The 26,069-nt window shown below is 36.9% G+C and overlaps 1 protein-coding gene across 2 annotated transcripts; it reads left to right on the plus strand.

The window, feature by feature from the left end:
* Positions 1-10,444: 10,444 nt before the first annotated feature.
* Positions 10,445-25,962, plus strand: LOC110061985 (actin-binding LIM protein 1-like). 2 transcript variants are annotated; one of them, XM_089286127.1, is made up of 16 exons: positions 10,445-10,593; positions 10,717-10,821; positions 12,946-13,129; positions 13,837-13,946; positions 15,795-15,921; positions 16,467-16,560; positions 17,835-17,922; positions 18,639-18,706; positions 19,255-19,285; positions 19,586-19,719; positions 20,894-20,942; positions 21,562-21,602; positions 21,824-21,854; positions 22,844-22,902; positions 23,393-23,464; positions 23,707-25,962. In XM_089286127.1, the coding sequence occupies exons 1-16, from the start codon at positions 10,590-10,592 to the stop codon at positions 23,818-23,820; spliced, it is 1,311 nt and encodes a 436-aa protein (XP_089142253.1). In that variant the 5' UTR covers positions 10,445-10,589; the 3' UTR covers positions 23,821-25,962. The 2 variants fall into 2 exon arrangements, with proteins under 2 accessions (XP_089142253.1, XP_089142258.1); XM_089286132.1 differs by having other exon boundaries at positions 19,589-19,719.
* Positions 25,963-26,069: the final 107 nt, after the last annotated feature.

Genomic DNA, 26,069 nt, shown 5'->3' on the forward strand with positions numbered 1-26,069 from the left:
TTGAAGTTAGAAGCTGGACTAGTACAAAGTAGAAGTTATAATATTGTAACATACGCTTGCCAGGTTTCTGACAACTTGAGTAAGTATTTGATGCAAAATTGTAGCTTTTACTTTGTACCAGTTCAGCTTTTTATTTTCGTTTCTTTTTACTGCTGTACGGATCTTTCTTTCGTACAAGGACGGAGCAATCTTTTTTTTTTGCATTTTCAATTGTCTGGGAATTCAAAATTTCTCGAGATATTTATTTTCAAATCGCTTTTGCAAGAACACTGACAATTCTGTGGAATCAAGACTTTGTTAAACCGTATCTCAAGTGCAATCTTTATTGCGATTACACATTGTTTGTGAACTGAAGTTTATTGTAACAGTAAAAACATTTTCTAAGCCAGTGTTGTCATTTTTTTCGTAGTTGTTTCCTTGTTAACATCGGTTTGACCGTGCTCAATTTTCCCGCCAAAAGACTTAGAAAAAATACAGGCGCTCAAAATACGCATGCGCCGTTTTTTTTATTTTTTCACTATAGTTGCTGTAAGTAACTTCTGTTTAAAAGTTATTTTTCCCGCCAAAAAACTTAGGAAAAATACGGGCGCCCAAAATACGCATGCGCCGTTTGATTTATTTTTAATTGCTAGTTTTAAACTTAAAGGAGTAATTAACAATAAAATATAATTTTGCTTTGTGTCTACTCTATTTCATGTTGTTTATTACTCAATATAATAAGTGAACAAACAGTTTACATTATAATCTTTATTATCATTAATAAAATATTTCAATAATAACAATCAAGTATTAAGAGTGAAAATCACTTTTATTCTCCTCAAGTATTCTCTAATTATAAGTTAATTAGGTGTCATCAAAAAATTTGCCCTATATATACTAAGACTTTTGGCGGGAAAATTTGGAGAAATTTGCACAGCGTTTCCCCTTACAACTTTCTCAGCAAAAAATTCAAAATGGCTTCCCTTACAATTTCCCACCAAAAATTATTTGAACATTACCTGGTGCACAAAAGTTGAAAGTAAAACGCCAATTTGTTTCCTACCCGTAAAAAAATCCGAAAAAGAAATTTTAACCTCTCTTCTAAGCGACGAAATCTCTCCGAAACATTAAAGTTTTTCAAACTCTTTTGCACCAGATGATGTTTCGGATGACAACCTTTTTCCACCTATTCTCGTTTGTAACAGGACAAATAAAACCAAAAGCGTCAAGAAATGTACCCGTCCTAAACAATCTGTAACAACAGTTACGAAGTTTTGGAGTAATACAGACAATTTCAATTGTTGTTTTCCTGAGAACGTCGAGAAATGTACTCGTCCTAATGAATATGAAGTTTTGGGGTAAAATAAACAATTTGAACTGCTGTTCATTATAGAAATCAGCTCAATGTAATTTTAAGTCATATATACATTTTTAATTCGTATTAACGCAATGTCCTGTGTTACAACGAGCTCTGGTAGCGAAAGGTCCATCTGCTTACAGATAAATTTCTCTAAAAACTAACTTATAAAACCCAATTGCCTGATCAAAGAGACGCGATTATGTTCTGCAAGTTTAACCCACCCTTATAAAACTCGAACATTTGATTAATATAAAATAATAAATGTTATACGGACCACGATGAACACAACGAAATGAAGGCGAAACGTAACTGGTTGAAATTTATGATGTAATCTTGTTTGCTCGGAAAACATGTTCTCAAATTGCATCATAATTTAAAATTGTAAATCCAAGTTATTCGTTGCAAATCTCTTCCAAAAGACTTGATTTGCAAACAAAATGAAAAGAGAACTATTTTAAATCAGGTCGGAAAATAATTCTCAGCTCTTTAATTTGGTTACGTATAGCACACGAAAGGAATCTGAAGCCAAATTAATCATTGCATGTTGTTTCCAAGACTTGATTTGCAAACGAAATGAAAGCAAAACGTTTTTAAATCAGATCGGAAAGTAATTTAACGTTCTTTATTTTGGTTATGTTGGCACAAGAAAGCAATTTTGATTTAAAATTTTCAAGATAAACAAGAAAATTGTGAAACCAAGTTACGTTTCTCCAACACTTTTGATTTGCAGACGGAATGCATGAAAACAGAATTTTTTAAAATCGAATCAGAAAACAAGTCAAAGTTCCCTATTTTGGCTATGTAAAATACAGGAAAGCAATTTTGATTTAAAATTTTGAAGATAAATAAGACAATTGTGAAACCAAGTTAGGTTTCTCCAACACTGTTGATTTGCAAACGAAACGAAAACAGAACTTTTTAAAATCAAATCAGAAAATAATTCAAAGTTCTTTATTTTGGCCATGCATAGCACAAGAAATCTTAAACATTTTGAAGGTAAACAAGACAATTGCGAGGCCAAATTATATTAATCATTGCATTTTTTTTTCCAAGCATGCTGATTTGAAAACGAAATGAAAACAAAACCTTTTTAAATCAGATCAGAAAATAATTCAAAGTTCTCTATTTTGACTACGTTAATACAAGAAAGCAATTTTGATTTCAAATCTTTAAGATAAACAAAAAAATTGTGGTGCCAAGTTAACAATTGCAGGTTTTTACTTTCAAACAAATTGAAAAGATAACAGCGAGAAAAGTCGATATGTTTTCAGATTATTGTTCCAGGAGTTTTGTTTAGATTTCTAAAATTTCGAAAATTGAAAATCCTTACTTTATTTTCACATCAAACCAGACAATTACACAACTGACTTAATTGCATCTTGTTTGTTTCTTGGAAAATCTAAAAATGTTTTGATGCAAACGATGTGGTTGATTCGATTGTTTTTGTGTGATCTTGTGGTCCGTATAACTCGGAAACGGGAAATACCGACTTTATCTAGACCTCTTAATCTCAATATTCACCGAGTCAGGCATTAGGGTTTTATAACAAGCACTCAAGAAATGATAAGAGAACATAGGCATCTATGAACGGTCTCCGCCCGGATGTTTACCAAACAAAAACAAGCCGAAATTGAAACGACTTAATTATTTTACTTTTCAAAATGGTTGGAACCCTGGTGTCAGCGAAATGTAAAGTTATTTGTCGAAATGTTTGGTATATTTAATTTCACCATTGCCTTCATTGCCTCTCTCGCTTGATGAATGGAAACAGTGATTTAATAGTCAGTAATGTCAGTTTTGATTCGTATACAGTTACGAAACACGAGTAGGTTCTGTTTCAAGTCAAGTTCGTTGGTTGGTTTTGTGGTAGGAGTAATTCGTTTACAACTTGACGGTGGCTGTTAAGTTAGTGAACGAGCTTTTCGTTTCAGAGTGAGTTGCTACGAGTAATTTGTACTAGTAATCAACGCTTTGAGCAAAGTAATTATGATTATTAAATCATCGATTTTTTCAGTTCGTGACGTGCGTTGGTGTTCAGTTAGTTAGTCAGGGCTCCACCAAAAAAAAAGAAAAGAAAAAAAAAAAATTAAAAACTACGTACGACGTGCTACCGATTTGGAAAAATCTATTTTTTTTGTATCAAGAAGGCCCATATTCTCTTGTCAACTACATTGCACAGTTATAATAACATCTTAAGAACCGACTATTTTGCAGACATGACGAGAAGATCTTGAGTAAACAATGCTAAACAATCTAAGACACTTTTTTCAAAAAGCTCAAACAATCGAAGAAATTGCAAAATATTTCATTATTTGAGGTTCAGTAATTTATGAAATTGTACCATGTATCAAGACAATTCATGTAACAATTTTATCCGCACGAGATGAACTAAATCAAAATTATCAGCAGTCGAGAAAAATAAATGAATAAATAAGTGAACGCTATTAAGTTCGCAGTAATGTCTGCAAAAGAATCGGCAAATGGTGGCTGATCTTTAAACCGTTTGAGAGAAAAAAGTACTTTGTTCCATATCTCAGTCCCTAATTAATGCATTTTTTCTTCCCGTCCAGACAATTATTGTGCGATTTGATGAACCAAGAGTGATGTTTCCTGCAAATGACAGTACCTTTTTCCATTTCCCAATCTCTAATTGAGGTTTTTTTTCTCCGCTCCAGACAATTGGTGTGCGATTGATGAACCAGGAGCAATTTTCCATTGCAAATTAGAGTAGGTTCTACCATTTTCCATTCTCTAAATAATATCATTTTTATCTGTTCCAGACAATCATCGTGCAGTTATTCCTTACCAAATTTAGACGTTGTTCAGCCACCATTTTAACTAGCTATCTGACAATTTAAAAGTTCTTATCTTTGAAGAATCCCTCCTTGTTTAGCGATTTAAGCTTGTCCACGTCTCCATCTTCCTCCATACCAGAGTTAGCTTTCTTCATTCCCAGAAAGAAAATTAAAACCTCCAAAATCAGTAAATGCAGAAGTGTTCTAAAGTAGTGCATATCTAAAAGCTTCAACTGACACTACAAATACTGAAGAGGCTACGAAACTGGCAAATAACAAAAGCCAAAATTTGAGCCTTCAGTTAGTAGAATAACTTTTTGAAATGACCTTAAGAAATACATATGGCTACAATTATAATTTTTGTGGCCACGTTTTGACTATAAACAGGAAAAATTTTTTTTTAGTCGCTAGACTCCTGAATCAGTCCTGATTTCTAAATCTCGAATCTTGATTTGAACGTTTGTTTCAAGCCCATCAGACCACCAAACACTCGAAATATTTCTGTTGATTATCACAAAATATTAGTTTTTGCCGCAGTACCCTTTACACTGGCTGCCCTTGAAATTTTACATTTTAGATTTTGTTTTGCTGCCCCCTATTTCAAGATGAAACGACGCTCAAAGAACTTCAAAGCGAACAGCGACCGAGTCCACGTGTTCATTCGCTTGGGTAACAATTTCGCACTCGTGTGGCCTTCTGAGCAAACCAAAGGGAATGTTTTCTAACAACAGCGCTTACCTTTGACTAGAATAGAAACAGGAAGTTTTTCCAAGCGTTTGGTCATTCCAGCATCAAGCATCTTCTTCATTCACGAGTAAAATTGGCCCTCAGCCGGACAACACCTCTTCACTCATCAACAAACAGTTTACACTGTGCAAAACTCTGCAATTGCCATGAATATTGATTAGAAATTCAAGCCAATCGCTAGCAATCACGGCATAGGAATCCGACACGGGAATTGTTTTGCACGCCCTTTCTGCCAGCGAATAATAAAGTGCGAAAACAGTAATTAAACAGGTCGTGCGTTTTTGTATGCAAGGTACGAGAATTTGTTTGGGACCATCCCATCTTTTTTTGTTTACTATATCGTTACCAACAATCTAAATTTCTTGCTCACAAAAAGGAACCAAAACGAATTTGGCTCAGATCTGACACCGAAATTTATTTGCATGTGTTTGAGTTATTTTTTTGTAAAAAAAAAAAACCTCTTAGTCGGCGCGTCGGGTATGTTATGGACGGGTCAATGGATGAGTGAGTGAGTGAGTGAGTGAGTGAGTGAGTGAGTGAGTGAGAGATGTATGTATGTCACGCCAATCAAATTTCTTGTTGTAAAGGTAAATGGTATGTGAGAAGATTTGATCCCGATAGAGTTCAGAACGGCAATATTTATTCTTCTATAAAAGAGGAGGAAGTTTTCATATATTGGGTTTACTTCGACATTTTCTGTGGGTTAGGTTGAACGAGATGAGCCTTGAGGTTTGAAACAGTTCGTGAGTTAGTAGTATGCAAATTGAACGGGATATTTTCATTTTTAGTTACAAAGGTAACTTGATACTTTTGTTTTTCACAAGGAGTAAATTCAATTAGAGGTCACAAATCGTCGCGCCTAGTTCTTAGGACATGTTTTAGAGGGGACGAGACTTCAGATATGAAACAGTTCTAACGTTTACAATAGTAATTTCGGGTAACGATTGTTTTGTTCTTGTTGCAAGCAAATATAACGAGATATTTTTGTTTTTTAGTTACAAAGTGTAATTTGACACCCTTGTTTTTCACAAGGGAGTAAATTCAATTAGAGCGGACGAATCGTCACCACTCCTTCCCACGAGATATTTGCCATCTTTAGTAACAAATGATAACTTAACACTTTTGTTTTTTAAAATGGGAGAAAATTCAATTAGAGCACACAAGTTATCGGCTATTTTTCCCAAGATATTAAACAAAAAAAGCTTTCATTTCTGGACGGTTTTTACGGCTCTGCAGTAGCAGTTTAATAGTTTAATTTGATGACATTCATTTCAGTCCGATATTTTTAAGGGTAAAAAGTATGAAAACTGTTCAAATGTTCTTTGAAGACTGCGCGGCACCAAGTTAAAGTACAATTTAATTAAATGAGACTTTCAACGTGTCAGAGGTTTTTTTCTCTTTCTTTCTATTTTCGGTGAAGTTGTGGTGTGTTGTGTTGTGTAAAAAGGGTAAACTTACGACTCGTATAAAATGCGAAAAAGTCTCTAAATTAACTTGAGCATTTTTGAGCAAAAATTCCTCTTGGGGGTTGGAAGGGTTATGTAGTCGGTGAGTGAGAGAGTTATGCATGTGCGCGTGTCGCACCAATCACAGTGCGGATTGTATCAAAGAACGAATCAAATTGCCTGTTAGAAAATAAGATGGTATCTGCATTAATCTGGAGACGTGTCAGATTATTGTAGTTTGTTCAGTCAAACATTTTATGGCTTACTATTTAGCTATCTTACCATGACCGATGTAACATCGCATGTAGATCATAAATTTCCAGTTTGTTTCTTGCTGTACATCACAACCAAAAAAACACTTGTCAAATCAACCAAATCGTTACTGCATGTAAACAGCTCCATGAATGCTCCTATCTCCGACACTTTAATTAATACAAAAAAGTAACTCTTGCACGCCTTGCGTGCCTATGTTTTATTTTTGTTGCTAATAAATCATAAACCGCGAAAACAGTTTAGGTATTCCAGCGACAAGAATTTTTTTGAGAGCATTTCATCTTGCTTTCCGTTTTGTTACTTATAAATTAAACTTCTTGCGCACAAGCTGGGATCGAAACGAGTTCTGGAAAATTGCGGCGAAAGTTAAAAGGATCATTAACGTGCTGGAAATAGTTTGCAAAAAAATAAATTTTCAAACAGTAACAGATGCCTGTTTATTGCACAAGTGATTAGGAAAAAAAACAGGGACTACCAGGGACTTGTTTAAAATGTAACCATATAACTAAACTAAACAAGAGAGCTCATAAAGCAAACCACGACCGCAACGGCAACGACAACGCCACCAAACGAAAAGTTTAATGAGTAGAACAAAGGCTGTGTACTTGCGTTATAAATCTTTGTACATTTCGTTGACGTAAGAACTTGATGACTGGCCCCAAGAAAAACAGTGACACTAGAGAGTTAGGGAGTGCAAGGTCTGCCCAGAAGAGTAGTGAGTTTTGACCCATGACACGTGACACGTTCTCCTCCAGTCGGAAAACGAAATTGAGTTGGGAGGCATAAAAACGTGAAATGACTAAGTTCTGCGAATTTTGGAGAACGCAAACGACGGTGGCTAATTTTTCGTATTTATTATTTGGAACTGAACGCTTGCGTTACGAAGGGCCCCTAGCCTGCAGATACCAGCCTAGTGCTGAAAGGGTTACCCTGCTTAAGAAAGGGCTTTTGACTTCGCCACCCCCAAGGCAATCTTTCGTTAGCCATCTAACGTGAATTTGTGCACAATTTTCTGTATTTGTGGCAAATTTTGGAGAAGCATGTTGAACAAGACCCTTCCAGAAATCATGAACTGTCTTTTTCAAAAAGACAACTCTGTGAATCTAGAGCGTCTGGTTCAAGGGGCTTTGTGGAAAAGCTTAACTCACAGCAATAAGAATAACAACATCAAACATTTAATTTCAACAAGAAAAGAATTTCATTTCAGTTTGGGCATCGCAACTAATAAAATTCTGTTTGCAAGTTTAGCAAAGTTTTTTTTTTTTTAAATTAACTATCAGTTTGTAAAACCGAATTAAAGCAAACGCGTTTGGAGAGCTTGGACTAGCAGACAGCGTATTTAAAACTTGCCTACACCAAAATCTTTTTTATTCACTCCCTAAAGTAAACGGAAGCGTTATTATTATTAGAGTAACTAAGAAATATTTAAATTTGTAACGTTTTTAGCTTCTACTGTAACGGTAAAATTTGTAATTGTAAACTTTGAACTGTAATTATTGTAAAGCGCTATTGAGCAAAAGGGAAATAGCGCTATTTACATAAAGTATTATTATTATTATTATTATTATTATTATTATTCAGTTACATGCAGGATTCAAGTTTGTATGAAAAAGTACTCAATAAAATTTGTTGTTATTATCATCATCATCATCATCATCACTATTATTATTATTATTATTAACATCTTTAGTTCAATTATTTTCAACTGGGGAAAAAGCAAAAATTTACGCAAAGGTCGGTGTTATAGTGACAAAAAGAAATTGCTGTCATTTTTTGTTGAATTCAAATTTGAATTGGCAAAATATTTACAAACAACTGAATTTTTATATACTTTATATTAACAATTAACTGTGATTAAAATCAAAGAGATTTATATGAAATTCATTCTGCAGATGACCGCATGAACGTGTATTTGTATTGTTACCTCGTCAGTCATTTTAGGGGCAAAGTTAGGAAATTGGGACAGTGATATCTCGACTTTTTTTTTGGTTGAAATAGGGAAATTGTGTCCCAACTGAAGCGCACTTCGATTCCGCGCGCATTTTTGTAGATTCTCTTGTCGACTGGTTGAAACTGCGATTTGTGAGAAAAACAGGCAAAATTGTTCATTGTCATGTTCACTTTAAACCAAGTTGCATACCTTCTAAAAACTGCAAACTTCAAGGAAATGAAACGAGCGTACAAAGTCTTGAAACATAAGTGCGCGGTTTTGAAACATGTGTTGAAACGTTAGTTCAATTTGTTTTCAAAGTAGCTTTTCTTTGTTTTCGCTTTTTTTCTCGTCTTTGACTTAGTAGATCTGAAAAGAGAAAGAGCGAAAACAAAATACCTGAAAAATACTGAATAAAATGAAATAAAAGTTAATGCTCACCTCTCTAGCCATGGGTGATTTGCGCCCCGAGTGAAGCATCAAACGGCTCAGGAAATATGCATGGATATCAAGCGACCACAATTTTTCAGAAAGAAAATTCCGCGAATCGCAAGTTTCTTCAGTCTCTTCTCCTCTTGGGTGCGATTTTAAAATGTAATTCTGAATTCTGCGCTTGAATTAACCGGTAAACACAAAGTCGTCATGTTTGCAATGTACTAAAGCTTGCAAGTACAAAAGCACACGATCAGAAATGTTTGATTTTAAAATGTCGTTAGTTGTTATGACAACGGATTGTATCATCACTTTGTATAACGTCACGCCATGAAAGAAGCGTGAAGCATGGGTACTAAATTATTGGCAACAAATAAAATGTTGCCGCTATAGTAAATGACCAAAGACGCAAGTTTAATGTAAAAGCAACCAGAATATGCTTGTTTTTCTACACGCTTCTGATTCGTGTCGTTGGAATCACATTAGTTATCTTAGTCCAGTCGTTTTTCTTGCAGTTTTCTAAAAAATAGCAACAACATCAAAAGTAACTGACTAGTAAAAATAATAATTATAATATGGCTTTGATGAACCACACGATGTTTTTGAAGTTCATTATTTAATGGAGAAAATTCATGTTTCGGATGAGACATCATCCATCGTTAGCACCTTAATCCTTAATTATTATTCTTATTAATATCTCACTTTGTCACGCTATTTAATGCATAGTTTCATTTTATTTCTCACTGAACAACTGACGATGGATGATGTCTCATCCGAAACATGTATTTTTTTCATTAAATAATGAAATTCAAAAACATCGTGTGGTTCATCAAAGTCATATCTTACTTCGTGCTGGTATGATATATAATAATAATAATAATAATAATAATAATAATAATAATAATAATAATAATAATAATAATAATAATAATAATAATAATATTCATGATAAAAAAAGCACACACACAAGAACAAAGAACAGGCTTCGCCTGAGCTTGTGCGGTTTTTTATCTTGGTATTGTATACCGCTTTTTTCTTTTAAAGATCAAACCACCGCTCAGGTTAAATTAGATTAGCCCAAATAGCGTTTTGGTTAGCTTATAAATATAGCGCCCAGGTCAGGTTAGCTTAAATAGCGCTCTGATCAGCCGTAAATAGCGCGAGTTAACGCTTGCAGACATCCTTATCCCACACTGACTCTCACTCGTAGTGCCATTTCGTCATTTCGCTATTTCGTGTTTTAGGTCGCTGAAACATATTTTGTTTTAAAAATCATTTTTTTCACTTGTAGCTTGAATCTCAACGGAAATCAAAGCAAGTATAAATTATCTTTTGTTTCTTCTTCATCGACTTGGTTATTTTATTTTCTCTTGTTTGCCCGTTTTGCTGTTTCGTTCTCGGTTGCTCGGTGTAAATGAATGAGAAAGCTAGAAAAATGAAAACAAAAGAAAAAGAAATAATTTCCTCTCTGTAGCCGGCAACGCATTGTGGGTGCGTGTTTGGGGGTGGATTTGAATGTGATTACTGGCGCTCGCTCGTGCATGCTGTCTTTGTTTAATAACACTTTATTGTGCTCATAAAAATACACAGGATTTGCCCTGAAGTGGAGTCCTACCTCTGGAACATCAATGGGTATGTAACTTTACACATTGGAGCCGGTTATAAATTTTTTAGCATGCTAAAACCAACATGATTTTTAAAGTAAGTGTGGTTCGTTTGATCTGTTTTCTTTACAAAAAGTGCTTGAATTTTCAGACAGGGAATCTACCGTTCGGTGCGCTCGATGCATGAAAGTTTGTACTGGAGAAATACTACGATTCAACGATCAGCTTTTTCATGCTAACTGCCTGGTTTGCCTGGGTATGTATCCGAAGTGTATGCATATTTTAATCTCAGTTTTTGTCTACCATTTCGTATCGCGTGTCATTCATCAATTTTCTTTCGGCACAGAAAATTACATGTTTGAAATTCAGGTCATACTTTTGTCTGAAAAGAAGGACAAATTCTGCCCGTGAAAATGGGTTACTTCCGTTGATTTATCGAGATTAGCCGTCGTTTTAAAATTCTTGATGTGATTTTGCAAAAACGTATGCAGCCGCAGTAAAGCTTGATAATTTACATTTGGAGTTTGTCAGCGATAGGTTAACCCGCCAATCCACAACAGTCTTGACATGTCGACTCGCTTTTAAACTAAAATGATTTAAATGGTTTTGTATCGCAAATTGATGTTTGAATAAATAATGAACCGCCTTAGCGACAGACTATCAATTCGTTTTAATCTGATTACTGGATAACTCAGTGGCGTTTTTCTTTCGCGATCCTAATATCCAAAGACGTGTAAGCCCTTTCATCTTTCACTTTTCATTCATTGTGGCCACAGACAGCTTTGTCTTAAGCTTAAATTATTATTCATGAGATGCGCCCTTTTAAGACGTTGTTTATATTTCTGCCCTTTTAACTAACAAAATAACGCTTCAGATATTGTCCGATGCAATTAAACATAATTAAATGCAGTGTAATTATTTGTAGTAACTCTCAGCGTGACTTTAGTCTTTACCTTTGTCTTTACCTAACTTAAGACTGTTGTTCCACGTCTCCTTTAGAATGAATGAAGTAAATCAATAAATTGATCGATGCTTAAAACAGTTGTTTATGCTTGATTGCTCTTTCATGTTTTAGATTTGCATTCAGCCCGATAATGTTGAGTTGTCTTGAAAAGCACACTCCTGGAATTTTAAAAATTTACGTTTGTATTGGTGAAAATTTAAGCCAAAGTGCTTATGAAACAGTAGTGCAAAGTACCACCTGATAACATCAGGCACTGTTAACAAAACAAATAAATATTTTACTCCTATCAGTGCTGGAATATTGTGAGAAATTAACCCACACTTTGAAGATTGACACTTCAATCAAAGTTGATTGATTGAGTTGTCCTTAATCACAGTTAATGGGCTTTCATGATTTTCCGTTATATGATATTCGCTAAGTAGCAAATTATAAATCTAACGAGGTGGCTGGAACAACCTCCCATGTTTGAGAAGCATATCTTGCCAAATAGTGAAGTCAGGAAATTTTACAGGCATGGCTTGGGGTGGAGGGGGGCCAGGGGGGGGGGGTTACCACATTTACCATGTACATGTACAAGGGTCTGTAATATTTCCCAACTATGCAAAGCTAATATTGCCTAAATCATTTTACAATTTGGTATAAATCCCAATTCCCTTCTATTTCAGTGTAGTAATGTAGCAGTAATAATCTGGACAGTGTTGACAGATGCTCCCAAAATGGCCAATATAAATGTTGAAAAATATAGCAAACCAAAACCTCCTCAGGTGCTACGGACTGTCGTTCTTCATGTCCCACTACCTGATTGCATAGATCTGTGGCACTGCTGTTTTTGATAAGATCCTGCTTGCAAAAAAATAATTGTTTTGAAAAAATGAAAAATAAATTGTGTTAAAAAAAAATGTGTGTTCTCTACTGAATGACACTGGAAAAGAATTATAATTGACTCACCGACTGTCGATAAGTTTTGATCCACCTAATATCCTTGATCTTCACATCCATAACAAAAGTGTTACTTTATGGTTGAATTGCATCAACAACTGGCAAATTCACCTGTAACATCAAGGGCACATAATATACTCAGCTGTAACAGGTGTTACGGGCTACGATCCTTATTGACAGCCCTGCAAATTGTACACCCATATTCATTTACCAGTTTTTTGTAACTACAGAACATGAATCACATGAATGAGTTTTTATTTCATCATGCCTTAAAAATCAACTCATAATATTCATTGAAATTTTTATGATCTGAAAAAGAAGATAAAATTGTCAAGAATTGATATGTGTACTTTTTCAATTAGTTCAGCCATGCACAGTTTTCAGGTTCCATATCAACTGGTTTTCTTCGTGTATGTAGGATTTGTACAGGTCTGCGCCTAGATTCAAAGTTAATGATCCTGTTTTTCTTTTCACCAGTGTGTGGCACAGACTTAGCAAATGTGGGATTCTTTGAGCAAAACAACCAGTATTTTTGTCCTGACGATTTCCAAGAACGTTTTGGCACGAAATGCATTGTTTGTCATCTGTTTGTGGAAGGTGAAGGGATTAATATTGGTGGAAATGCCTACCATTTGAGATGCTTTGTTTGTACCACTTGTGGGTGAGTAGTCAAAGTTTTTTTTTTTGGATTAGTTTACTACATGTACATGAAGTCCAACCTCCCGATCATACGCCATGAGTGTGTTGCATTGGTTGTGTTGGCCACTTTAAATGTATTTTCTATGGCATGGTATGAAATAGCAATGCAATGCTCTTTTGTGGTATCCTATGGAATGTCCCTTACAATTGATGGCAGCCGCTACTCTCTTACAATTAATGGCTACTGAAGATTCAATTAATGCTGTTCAAACTGGATCTGAAACACATCAGACTGTGAAACTGTGGTTTGGGTTGTAAACCTTAGTTTGTTTTAAGACCAGATAAGTGTTAAATTTTACAAAACCTGGAGACTCTTTAGATTAAGAACATTTACTTAGTACACACATTTTACTCTGGGGAAATAATCAGATATCAATTATTATACATGTACGTGTTGCTGTTACACATGACGATTACAAGAGAAATGTAAGTTGACATTACATGCTGCGAGAATCTAGTTCTGAGTACATTTTATGAAGTATGGCCCCACAAGTATTGACTGACGGAGTAATAAGAGCCCCAACTCACTTGAGACTTCACTTGATTCTTGATACTCAATTCTTGCAAGAATCACCCAACCAAACCAAAACAAAACATTTCTGATTACTCAAGACTTGATAATGGCAGTTGACTCAGTATTTAACACTGGTGTTTGTTTGTTTGTTTCAGAAATCCATTTCCTCCAGGAGAAAAGGTTGTGTCAAAAGGTAGTCAATATGTGTGTCAACAGTGTAGTGCAAAGGAGACAAGCAGTGATATTAGAGGACCCAAACTTGAGAGTAAGAGTAATTTCAGACCTCCTACATGACGTTTTGTAACACCACTACTTGTTATCATTCGATTTATTTTTTCTACTTTTCCATTGGTAGAGAACCCACCATGTGATCTGCAAATAACTGCCTAAAATATAATGGTCTGCTCATGTGTAGTACTGTCTTAATTGTGTTTTGCTGCAAATAATATTTTGCTCACGTCTAATTGTAACCATGCTTTTTGTTAACAACTGCATCGCTAAAATGGAGGTTGGGTGCCTGAGACATCCAGGAGCTTCCACTGTTGGCAGCCAGCTCCTAGATGAAGACTGCTCCCATGGCTGGCAAATCCTGGAAACCGGGCTATTAGCTCCTATGTGGAACAGGAGACAGGCACTCGTCACACTGAACTAACAGTGGAAAGAGGGAGGGTAATGCTTGAAGATGTGTAGCCTACAGTACAGGTGGATTAGCGGGCTCTAGCATGATACGGATTAGCGGGCTCTAGCGTGATACATGAACGCACGCGAAGTGCGAGGCGAGAAAAATCCGCCTGTCGTCACACCAGTGTTTATGCTCTACCGCCCGTTGAAATGATTGGCATGAAAGAATGAGAGAGAACAAAGCAATTCAATTTACTGGCATGAAAAAATGTCTCAAATAACCAATTTACAAATGTATACATGACACAATACAGTCAACAGACATGAACATCTAAATTTAGCTAAATTTAAATCATGTTGTGCCAAAATGAACAAAGGAGGTATAAACCTAAACATCGAGCTCAGGAGATGAAAAGCTCGAACAAATTCAGGATGGAAGAAACATAACTTTGATGACACAGAGCGGGTCTCAAAGACTACAGCAGTCTCTGGCGATGCCGGATAAAGCTAAATATGATCCGTGGTGAAAAGCCATATAGCTTAACACAGTTTTAATGTAACAACCGGGCACGGCATCACAATATAGAATGCAAGTAGTCAACATTGATGCTCACCGACTTTGTCCCTCTGGAGCGAATAATTAGAGATACATTTCTGCAATAGAAATGAGGCAAGACAAACCACACTATTCGGCACATGGCAAATTATAGAGGTGTCAAACTCTACAAAGCGATAGATAACAGCTGAAACTATGCAGAACTCTGACCTCTAACAGTCTATCGGCTCTACTCTACTTTTAAAAAAATCATCCTGATAACACAACATTAAGTGCCCTTCAAAAACAAGTGGAGAGCAAAATAAAAGGTTGAGAGGCTGGAATTTATGAGAGAATGGCAAATATAGAAATGTCACGAGCTGTAGGAGTCCGTGTAGGCCTGTAACCTGAGTCAAACACATTTTGTTTTTTCTTGCGTCTGACGTCATGTGGCTTAAAGAAACCAATCAACAAAAACCGTTCGCCAGGCGAACAGTTGGAAGAACATAAACAATGGTGTGACTACAGGCGGATTTTTCTCGCCTCATGCTTTGCGCTCATTCTCGTGCTTCGCGCGTGTTAGTGTATCACTAGAGCCCGCTAATCCGCCTGTACTGCAGGCTAGAAGATGTGCTCCTGTGCAAAATAACGCTCACTATAAATGCTATCACTGTGAAGGCTGTCAACATGTCTCAGTCCAAGAATACATGGATCTTTGTGCATGCACATTTAATAGACACAGCTGACATCTATGGGAATGTAGGTGCCCCCTTTGTTGTTAACTCCATTAAATTGCATTTAACTGCATTAAAAAAATAGTAGACCACTTCCCTTGGCCATCAAAAACAACCATCAAAAACAGTCAATTTAATTGAAACAACCCAGGCTAGCCTGAAAACAAATTAACAATTGAGACACACATGTGGGTTAATTGGCATTTTCCCTTTTCCTGTTTAGAGTGTGCTGGCTGTGGAGAGGATATTCGCAGTGGTCAGTCCTTGCTAGCACTGGAGAAACAGTGGCATCTATGGTGTTTTACTTGCACAAAATGTGGCTGTTTGCTTGCTGGAGAATACATGGGCAGGTCAGTTTAATAGCTAACCTTACACCATGCCATAGAAAATACAGCAATATTTGGGTTGTAAACCTTAGTTTGTTACGCCCGACCCACTGCACGAAGGTTGCATTGATTGTGTTGGCCACTGTATTTTCTATGGGATGGTATAAAATAGTTATGTAATGCTTTTGAGTGGTATACCGTGGGATATCCCATGTGTCACTTGTATTTTCTTGGTATATACACTTGCTTAAAGGCTTGTTTGTTTACCGAGAAAATACGTTGCAATTGACTTGTGGGATATTCCACAGTATACCACTCGAAAGCGTTGCATACATGTACCTAATATGTATATAAGCATCGAATATAAGTTTAGCTTGAAGAAACTGATTTATATGTATGTGTACGATGTATCTTGTCAAGTGTCTGACATTTGGGTCCAAAACAAATCTGAACATATACCTGGTGTATCACTTCAGAGTTCCATTGAAATGGATAGAACCAAAAAGAGGAAAGTTGCCAACATCGACATTACTGATTGATTTGAGTGGCCAGTTTAATTTGTTTTTCAGGGACGCGAAACCATACTGTGAGAAAGATTATCAAGCTGAGTTTGGTGTGACTTGCGCTGGTTGTGGTGGCTATATCATTGGAAAGGTTCTTCAGGTAAATAAAGTACTGCTAATAATAATTATTATTATATGGCTTTGGCTTGTGGCCGATATAACGTGCACTCTGATTGGCTAAGAGTGAGATCTGAGCGGTCATTATGCAGCCGTAATGCCCATGGGCCGATTATGGATTATGCAAATTAGGAAGAGCCCGGCTCGGAAAATTCAAGCGCATTGAAATGATGAAAGCCGATTAAAAACAGTAAGAGAAGTAAATTTAATTCCGAGTAGCTAAAAGTTTAGGGATTTTTCCTTGATAAAATTTATATAGAAGTCGTTTTTGACTTACCGGTAACCTTGGCAAGCACTAGTGAAAAGCAATCAAAGTTTGCCAAGTGTTGAGTAAAGCTAAAATCGCTAAGTGAAAAACACCATCGGCAGATGTGTCACGTATCCTGAGCAGAAAACCATGAAGAAACTTATAAGTTATCATCTTAGTCACAATAATTACCGAAATATTGAACTCCGTTCCAGTTCTCATCAAATAGATTCCCTCGCTTCAACACAAGCAAGTGAAAATCAGCTTCCAGGATCATCAGATGTAAACAATCGGGCGGTTTCTGTCGGTAGCAGTGTTTCTGGTACCTGCAGGAAGTTTTAGACGCTCACAAGGCTTGAAAAGTTCATTCATAAGTCCCAGAATGAAGAAGGCCAAGATATGTTGTCGAAAACGAATGCCAAAATCGAGTTATTCTGAGCAGTGCATTCTGAAGCATTAGTATTTTCTTTCACCGAAAGACCGTTGGTTTGGACCAGTTTGAAGCACTTTATGTCTTTTCTATATGTGTTGACATTTCGCCACAAAAGTTGGAAAATCTCCCTCATCAAGTTGTGGCTCCACGGTACTAAAATACCTTTTTGAGGGCTGTGGCAATCATTTTTCCAGTAAAGAATTACAGTAGTGAAGTTCACTGACTGTGTAGTTTTGCCCTGGGTTTGAGACGATGAATGAATCCGTAAACGCGCGCATCGCCGGATGTAAATTGACGACTTCCGCTTGAATAATTTTTTTTTATTCAATTCGTGAGCCATATAATAAACAACTTAATAACCTCGACCGTTCGGTCATTACGGGAAAATCTCAAACCTCGGCCTTCCGTATTGACCGAGCGACAGCGAGGTCAATATGGCAAGACCTCAGTTTGAGATTTTCCCATAACGACCTCACTCTTGGTTATTAAGTAGTTATTATTTTGTTTTCTTCTTTTAAAAGCAATAAATAAATTTACAAATGGATAATTGACAAATACTGCATATTTGTCTTGTCAGGCAGGTGAGAAACATTATCATCCTCAATGTTCAAGATGTGCAAGGTGTCATGGAGTGTTTGGTGAGGGTCAAGAGATGTTTCTACAGGGTAAGGAGTTTTACATGTACATGTATGCTGCAATTCAGAAACTGATTTTTGTATTCTTGGTGAAAAAGGATCCAATGGCAATCTTCAGGCGAGGCACACAAGCCTTATGTTTAGTGCCATGTGGTGCTTTCATTATGCCAAAGATTCTGGAAATTTTGGTCGGAAGTCAAATAGAAAGATCGGTTTCGGTTCCTTCCGACTGGAATATTCGGGATCACCTCTGGAGGGGTCCACTTATTCCAGTCAGAATATTTCAGCCAAAATTTGTTGTTCCATGTGGACAAACTGTTTCATTACCCTACTTCTTTTCACTTATGTAGGGAATTCAGAAAAAGAATAAAAAAATGGTAAGAGCCATTCCTCTTGGTTGGCCCAGTTTATCAGAAAATCCCATTCCATTTTCTTCAGGACTCTTACCGGTCGGTTTGGCATAGTGGAAAACACCCATGGTATCTAGATTGAGTGGTCCAGAGTCGAGTCTCTCTTTATATCAATTTGAGGTCTGTGTGTTCTTGAATAAAACAGTTGACTCGTCAAATACCTCTCTCAAACCTTGAGTGTGAACGGCAGCTGAACTTTGGGCAAATTAATGGAGTACATCATCTTGACAAAAACAAAATGGTGTTAAGTTCGTTGTGAGCTTCATGTGCTCGGCTCCAGATTTTGTTCATTCAATCTAAAGCACTCTTTTGCCATGTACTGTACATTCTTTGTAGGCTCTGAAATTTGGCACCCTGATTGTAGTTTTGCAGCAGCACAGAATGGTGAACTTGACACACACTCAGTAAGTCATTAATCTCTTTTTTGTTGGTAAACTGAAACGTTTGTGTTTTCTTTCAAAACCTGTTATTGTAGTCTGAAATGAGTCTCAAAGGCATAAAAATGAAGCCAAAGGGTTAAGAGAGGACTGCCTGCAATCAGCCCTTTCTCTTAGGATCAATTACTTTATTATCATAAACTTACATGTAACACAAATGTGTAGTTCCAGAAAATATCCATACCTCCCCCACAGACTCCCCACCCCTCTGGAAATTCCAATTAAACTTGATACATTTCTTTAAATGTTTTGGTCTTAGAGAACCCCCCACCCCCAGGAAATTCCAATCCCTTCTGTGGGGAGAGTATAGATATTTTCTCCCATCCCCCAAACTCCCTGATTCTCAAGAAAAAAAAAACAGTCTGACTGCTAGCAGTGTAGCCTTACAAGCACAAGAATGGTATGTAATATGTAGCATCTGTATTGCACCATGTTGTGCCAACCACTCTCCTCACAAATGTTACGCACATTTGTGTTTGTTACTTACTGATTTGTTATATATTTGTGCTTTCCAGGCAGCTCCAAGGGATGGATATCAGAATTCCAGTAAGAGAGCGGATATTGTTATTGCTGATTTTCCATATTACAGTTTGGAACTTTTAGCCTAGATGTACTTTATTCTTCTTGTCTACATTTTTTTTTTGACTGCAAAGTTTGTGATAGAGTTTGAGATTATTTCTTAGACTCTATAGTTGAAATCATAATCATTATATGAACTTCATTGAAGTTCAAGCTAAACAATAAAAGTTGTTTAACCACAACATTCTGAACAGTTACAAGTATGGGATTTTTTCTATAGTTTGTGAGAGTCATAGACCATCGTAATTTTTTTTTTTTTGTGGACAGCAGAAGAGGATGGCCACCGTCCCTCCCCTCCCACCAGAACCTCAGCAAGTCGTACAACAGATTGGAAAGTGAAGTATTCACCTCAGAAAGAAGAGGAAACATACAGGCTGACACAGCCTTGGAGAGGAGGCGAGGTGGGAAACTACAGTGTAGATATTTAAATGAAGCTGATTTATTCATTGTCATTAAGTTTGATTAACAACCGAAATGGAGGTTAATAGTGGTGGTTATTTACCTTGCCACTTCGCAGCTCAATAAATATCTACCACTTTCACCGACGTTACCAGGTGGACAACTGTTTAAGTACATACCACACAAACAATAATGAGCAGAACTAAAAGATTACTTTATTTCTGAGAATAAACTGATAAATGGTGGGAAATTTCTCTTTGTCTACCTCCGAGTTAACCAATCAGAACTGAAGTATGGTTCGTACTATTCACTTGTGTGGTACAGTGTGCACAAACAGAGGTCGGGGGGTGGGGTGATTAATGGCCTAATGGATAGTTAAAGTGTGCAGAGGTCTTAGCAAGTCCTTACAAATTTACCAGTGAGATAAAAATTAGGTTTTGTCATGAAGAGCACAAAAATGTGACCCCTTAGTTTTACCAGCAGTCATTGAATGGTCGAGACAAATGAAATACTCTCCTACCAAAAGAAAACGGGGTAACAATGGACTTTGATAACGAGAAAACTCATTTTCAGTCTCAAAAAGTATTCTGTTTCACAACACTCCCATTCACACTCAGTTGAAATAAATGTCATTACATGAGAGTAACGATTGACCAGTGGACTAAGCCAAGATGGAACAACTTGGCTTAGGGGAGATTGAGTTTAGCAGCATGACCCACACAATGAGGGTGGGGAGGGTGGGCCATTCCCTGATTCGCGCTCTGCTAGAAAACCTGGTGGAAAACCGAGCACGAAATGGAGTGAACAAGTTGTCTCAGTGTTATTTTATTGCAGAGCTATTACATAACTTGTGTGAAGAATACCCACCTAGTCAAGAAAACGGCATTGTTGTTATGTATTTCAACTTTGCATATCATTATGAGTGTTGTGAATAATCACTTTTGATTACATCATGGTTGAGTGATGGGTCGTGGGGGGGGGGGGGGGGTGTTTGGGGGGATGAGTGGGGAGACCTAAGGAGTTTACAAACAAGATATCATTCAAGTGAGTTGTTTGTAAAATATGACTCTATTTATTTGGAACATTCTTAGTGCTTCATTAAAATAATGTTTGTGTAACTTACTTAGGCAGAAAGTTAGGAATATTAATTAAAACTGAAATTGTCCTTTTTAACAGGACGAGCAGTCTGCCTATCAGCCAAGATATAATTTACATACAGAGTCATGTAAGTGTTCAGTAAAATATTCTCACTTTTTTGGCAATAATAAAAGCTTCTATTATTCCTGGTGTTTTACTCAAGGTTAACTGTCACTGCCTAGTTTTTTGTTGCACCGTTGTGTTTTTGGCGTTTTGGCTCTTGCTAGCTCTCCTAAGCTTCCATTGTTGTTTCAATGACTTAACAGAAACATGGTTAATGTGTTCTATACATTGTATTTCTTAAAAGCTCTCTTGTGCCCTCTAGGGAACCAAAACTGTAACTGCAGACCATTTCCAAATTACCTTGTACCTCTGTTTCAAAATGAGTCTTCAAGCAAAAGCTTTATGTGAAAATGAGTTTGATTCACAAGAAAATGAACCTGTCAGGGAACATATTTTCATATGAATGGTTTCATGCTGACTTGTTTTGACATCAAAGCCTATTACATCCTGAAACAACACCCAGACATGATGACGTCATGACTCTTGAGACATTGAGCAGCAAAATAATGTCTTTCATTTGAGTGGAAAAACACACGCTTAAAAAAAAAATTATTCTAAAATTTTACTGACCCCATGGGAAAGATTTAGTTTTGTTTCTGCTCGGCCATTCTTTAAAAGTACACACGTTTTTCTTCTATGGTCAGATAACAGTGGTTCATACAGAGAGATCACTGCAAGAAAAGAGGTGGGGAATTTCATTGATAATTCCATCACGTTTTTTGTGTTCTTTTTCTTTTGATGCTGCAGTGTTTGCAGCAATTTGTTGTGTTGTCACACAACGCTTCTGCCTTGCCAAATGCGCTGCGTGACAAGTGCTGATTTGACACTTAGTTTCCATTATGTTACTTTTACGTTTATGTTTCGTTTTGTGACATATATTTTCATTTCACCTGTTTTTATTTGAAGGAAAGTCTGATTGAGGCCCCACGAGAAATAGGCAAGTATTGACTGTTCGTTGTTCCTTACATGAAGTCTCCTAACAACTGCCTCAAAAGGTACATGTACTTTGTTTTACTTCCTCGCGACTGACAAACTGTGGTCCTGGCATGCCTGATCATATTGGAACTTACAGATGTCCGTTTTTGTAGGCATCACAAGCTGGGGTAGTGCGTGTAAAACTAAATTGCTTAGGATTTTCATGAAGTAAAATAATTGCATCCGTTCCATATTTGTTGCTCATAGCAGGGATAATGCTACTCCTTATTATAATCTTTAAGAAATTTTCAAACTCGAAAATATTTACAAATTTAAAGTAGGTCTCTTTACACAAAAAAATTAAATATGATTCAAAAAGCATCCCGGCGATATTCTCTGGAACACTAACTTTTGTTTCTGAAGTCCATAGCTTTAACACCAGATTTTTTACGAACCTCACCTTTTACAGGTCACAAATAAATAATAATTATGGTGGTGCTGCTTTTTCCTTCGTTACAGTAACATCAAAACTATGGGAAACCACTCCAACTGAGCTAAATAACTATCTTATACCCATTTCTACAAGAAATACAGACTGTACCTGTTAGATTCTCAAGCTGTTTCTTAAGAACAATTTGTTTGATTACACGCCCTATTATTTTGTTTACATAATCATCTATCTAATAAGTAATTTACATAATACACTTTGCACTGTTTTTAGTTACATAAGCATATTGTCTATGCTAGTTAACTTAACGTGGTAATGACCAAGCCGAAAGCCTTAGCTACTTTGGTCACTGCGCACATTTACTTTCTATTTATTGTAATATTAAATTTTGTTTGGGTGTTCTTGTTGTTAATATTATGTTAGAATAATTATTTCTTTATACATTGATTTTTAAAACCCTGCATAGATCATTAATTTGAGCAACTGATGTACGTCAGCAAGTGCTTAGTTCTTAATTGTACTTGAAAACGTGTTTCTCTTATGCTTTTTGCTGCCTTTTGTAGGTTCGAGAGCTCCCTTAGACTTGCAGGAATACGATAGAGAAGTTGACCAGAAACCCATGGTAAGTAGGGTAGGGTGAGTCGAGGGGTAAGTAGTGCAGAGTGGAAAGGCCGCTGACTAGCATTGGCTCGAGTCTAACTTGACCTAAATGACATTTATAATGTGAAGTTGTTCGCCTAAAATTTGGGATAACTGCTTTAAGAACTCACGCTGCAGCACAAAAGCGCGCGGCGTAGCCGCGAGCGCGAAATCGAGCGGCGAAGTCGCGAGACGAGATAGTGAGCCGGCTCACTTTCTTGGCGCCTCTTCACCAGACTCCTTCCCGCCGGATCGCTTTGCTCTTTTCCGCTCGCGCGCATGACTCAAAGGTGAGCCTGCGCGCTGGCTAAGAAGTACTGTGCCTGAAGAAAATTATAGGTCTTTCCCACCTTTCTCAGGCTTTGCTGTAAGACTGCAAGTAATTTCCGTGTCATGTACAGGTCAGAAATGCCTGCTTGTAGTCCACTGCTGTCTCTAGATTCCTTGTAATTTGTTTTCATTTTTATTTGTAGATTTTCGCATACAAAGACCTAAAGACAACAAACTACAAGTTGCCGCGAGGGGCGGATAAGACTAAACTCGAGGTAGATACCGTACTTTTAACCTTAAATGATAGCTTTCATTCTTAAGCCACACAAAGTTTTCCAATAGCCCTTAAAATTGTTACAAAAATCATTTTGTGTTTGTAACTTTGGGAAGTTGTGGTGAATTGTTTCTCATTGGGCAATTAACCCACACCTTTGTGGAAAAACAACACTGCCTGCAAATTGTTTGATTTTATTTGCTTTGTATTGAGACTTTTATTGTGTTTTTGTTGTCTTGTTAGACGTATCTAACGGATCAAGAGTTCTCTGAAGTGTTCAAAATGACAAGAGATGAGTTTAACAAGCTACCGACTTGGAAACAGGGATTTAAAAAGAAAGAAGTTTTGTTATTTTAATGAACCGGTCGTCCGATTTTGAGCCTTGTGGGCCATGTGATCTACTTAATTAAAGAAGCTAAATACCACTAAATACCATACTATGTAGTGGAAGAACCTAACGACCCCGCCAGCTCTCTGTTTTTATTTGGCGAAGAAAATTCTGTACTCAGTGTGTCGTAAAAACTTCACACACTCACACACAAAACAATTTCCTTCTAAGCGTCGCTGACATTTGAACTAAGACATGAAATAATGTATATCAGGAGAGGATGAAGAGTGAGAGAGAGACCTTATTTCCAAGGCAACCCTGGCAAGTTATTTTTTGACATGGTACCCAGTTCTTCCACGGATAATGTTGACAAGCGCATTACGTGGATTTTTTCGTGGAGGCTGAAAATGCGCGTGAAGTCGCTTGGGCTGTCCACGTAAAATTCGCGTCACATGATTGGTTATTTCTAGACCCTGGGATTTCCGAAAGCAGAAGTGTTCTAAAAATAGCGTGAGAGGGATTGCCTTGGGAATAACGGTAAGGTCTATACAGGGGGCGGGGGGGGGGGGGGGGGGTGAACTCTCCCACCCTAATCCTCTCTTGTGTCTACCCGGCCTCGTAACCCGGTGGAAGTAGATGGTGGATCTGAGTAGAACTGATTTCTCATTTTAACAAAATTAAGTTAATTTCGTTCTTCCCTGTTTAGGCAGGCATGATTTTTAACCACTTTTAGTGTTTTTATTAAACCTGGTTTTCACTACGACTTAAGCACAAGCATAAGGATAAAGGTAGTGAGGACGCCCACAACACAAGCATAAACACGTTGATAAGCTATGAATGGATAATTACCTTATTTTCGATTTCATACCTCTGCGAAGAAGTAAAACAAGATGGCGGATGATGTTTATGCTTATGCTTACAGTAGGGCGTTTTCAATTTGCGTAAGCATTAGCAAGAGCACAAGACAACGGAAAATATTGTTCTGCTCGTGCTTGTGTTGTGGGTGTCCTTTGCTTAGACTTGGGCTTGTGCCTATGTCGCAGTTAAAACCAGGCTTTGGATAGTGTGTTTGCAACCCCGTATCCACATACGACCATATACAACTGATTAGACACAGCATATTTAATTTTAAGTAAGGGAGAATAGTTTTATGACGCAGCATGGAATTTATCAGATTCCTCTTTTCAGGGATTGCTTTGAGAAGGAGGAAAAAAAAAAAAAACAATGATTAAGGCCAGCTTTGGAGGTAACGACGCTAAAATTTCATGACTGTCAGTAAATCCCAAATGTTCTTCACGAAAGTAGCGACCGAATTTGACATTAGAAATAACTGATACAACAAGATGAAAACGGCTGTTTCTTTTTTCCGTAAGGTGAATCTGTCCTCAAATGTTGTGCGGCACACATTTTACCTACCGGAAAGTAGAGAGGCCCCGGAAGTTCCCCCTCTCTAGGTTCTTACTCCCCACTCCACCCCGGAAGAAGCGACCCTCTTAGAGTAGCGACGGGAAAAAGTTTCTTAGTCCCAAGGTAACCAGGGTCGTTAGTTTCGAACCGTACGGTTAAAAAGGAGTATAAAAGCTGCTTTCAACTAACTTTTAATTGTTTATTATAAAGATGTTAGCTTACTGATCTTCATTGACTTTGTGGTTGTAGTAGTATATAAAAGAAATTTGAGGTCAGTTTTGCTTACAGCAAGCTGCAGTGGTCTGTGTGATAAAATTACGCTAGTCTGTCTTGGGTCTTGCAGCTTGCAACCTCCTGAAGTCCTTGAAATAATTATTATTCTAGATTATTCATATGTTATTGACAAAGTATTATCATAGAATATTATTTTCTTCCTATGCTTCGCAGAGGTTCAGCAAGGGATAGTTCTAAAGTAAAACACGATATATTAATCTTGGGCAGCAGATGGGTGCCATTTCTTAATGATAATGAATATATTATTGAGTTAGAGTTATTATTAAAATCATGAAAGCAAAGTAAAATCAAATTATTATACTATGAAATGCGGTGATATGTAACATTCTATTGTAAACTTATTGCAATGAAAATCAATAATAGATTAAATAGAGGAATAATTTTAAAGACTTTCTTCCATATTAAAGCCATAGCCATCGCTTTTGAAATGAAATTATACAGAGCAAAATAAAGTTGAACGAATTACAGATGATTTGCATTGGTGATGTCTCGAGATGCATAGCTAACTATGCGAGATGTTTTTCATTTATAATTATCAAGGGTCATTCGTTTGGCTTTCCCATACTGAATAGTTTTC

The sequence above is a fragment of the Orbicella faveolata genome, unplaced genomic scaffold (genome assembly GCF_042242905.1).
Source record: "Orbicella faveolata isolate gen_17 unplaced genomic scaffold, um_ofav_v1 contig_1, whole genome shotgun sequence".
NCBI classification, from domain to species: domain Eukaryota; kingdom Metazoa; phylum Cnidaria; class Anthozoa; order Scleractinia; family Merulinidae; genus Orbicella; species Orbicella faveolata.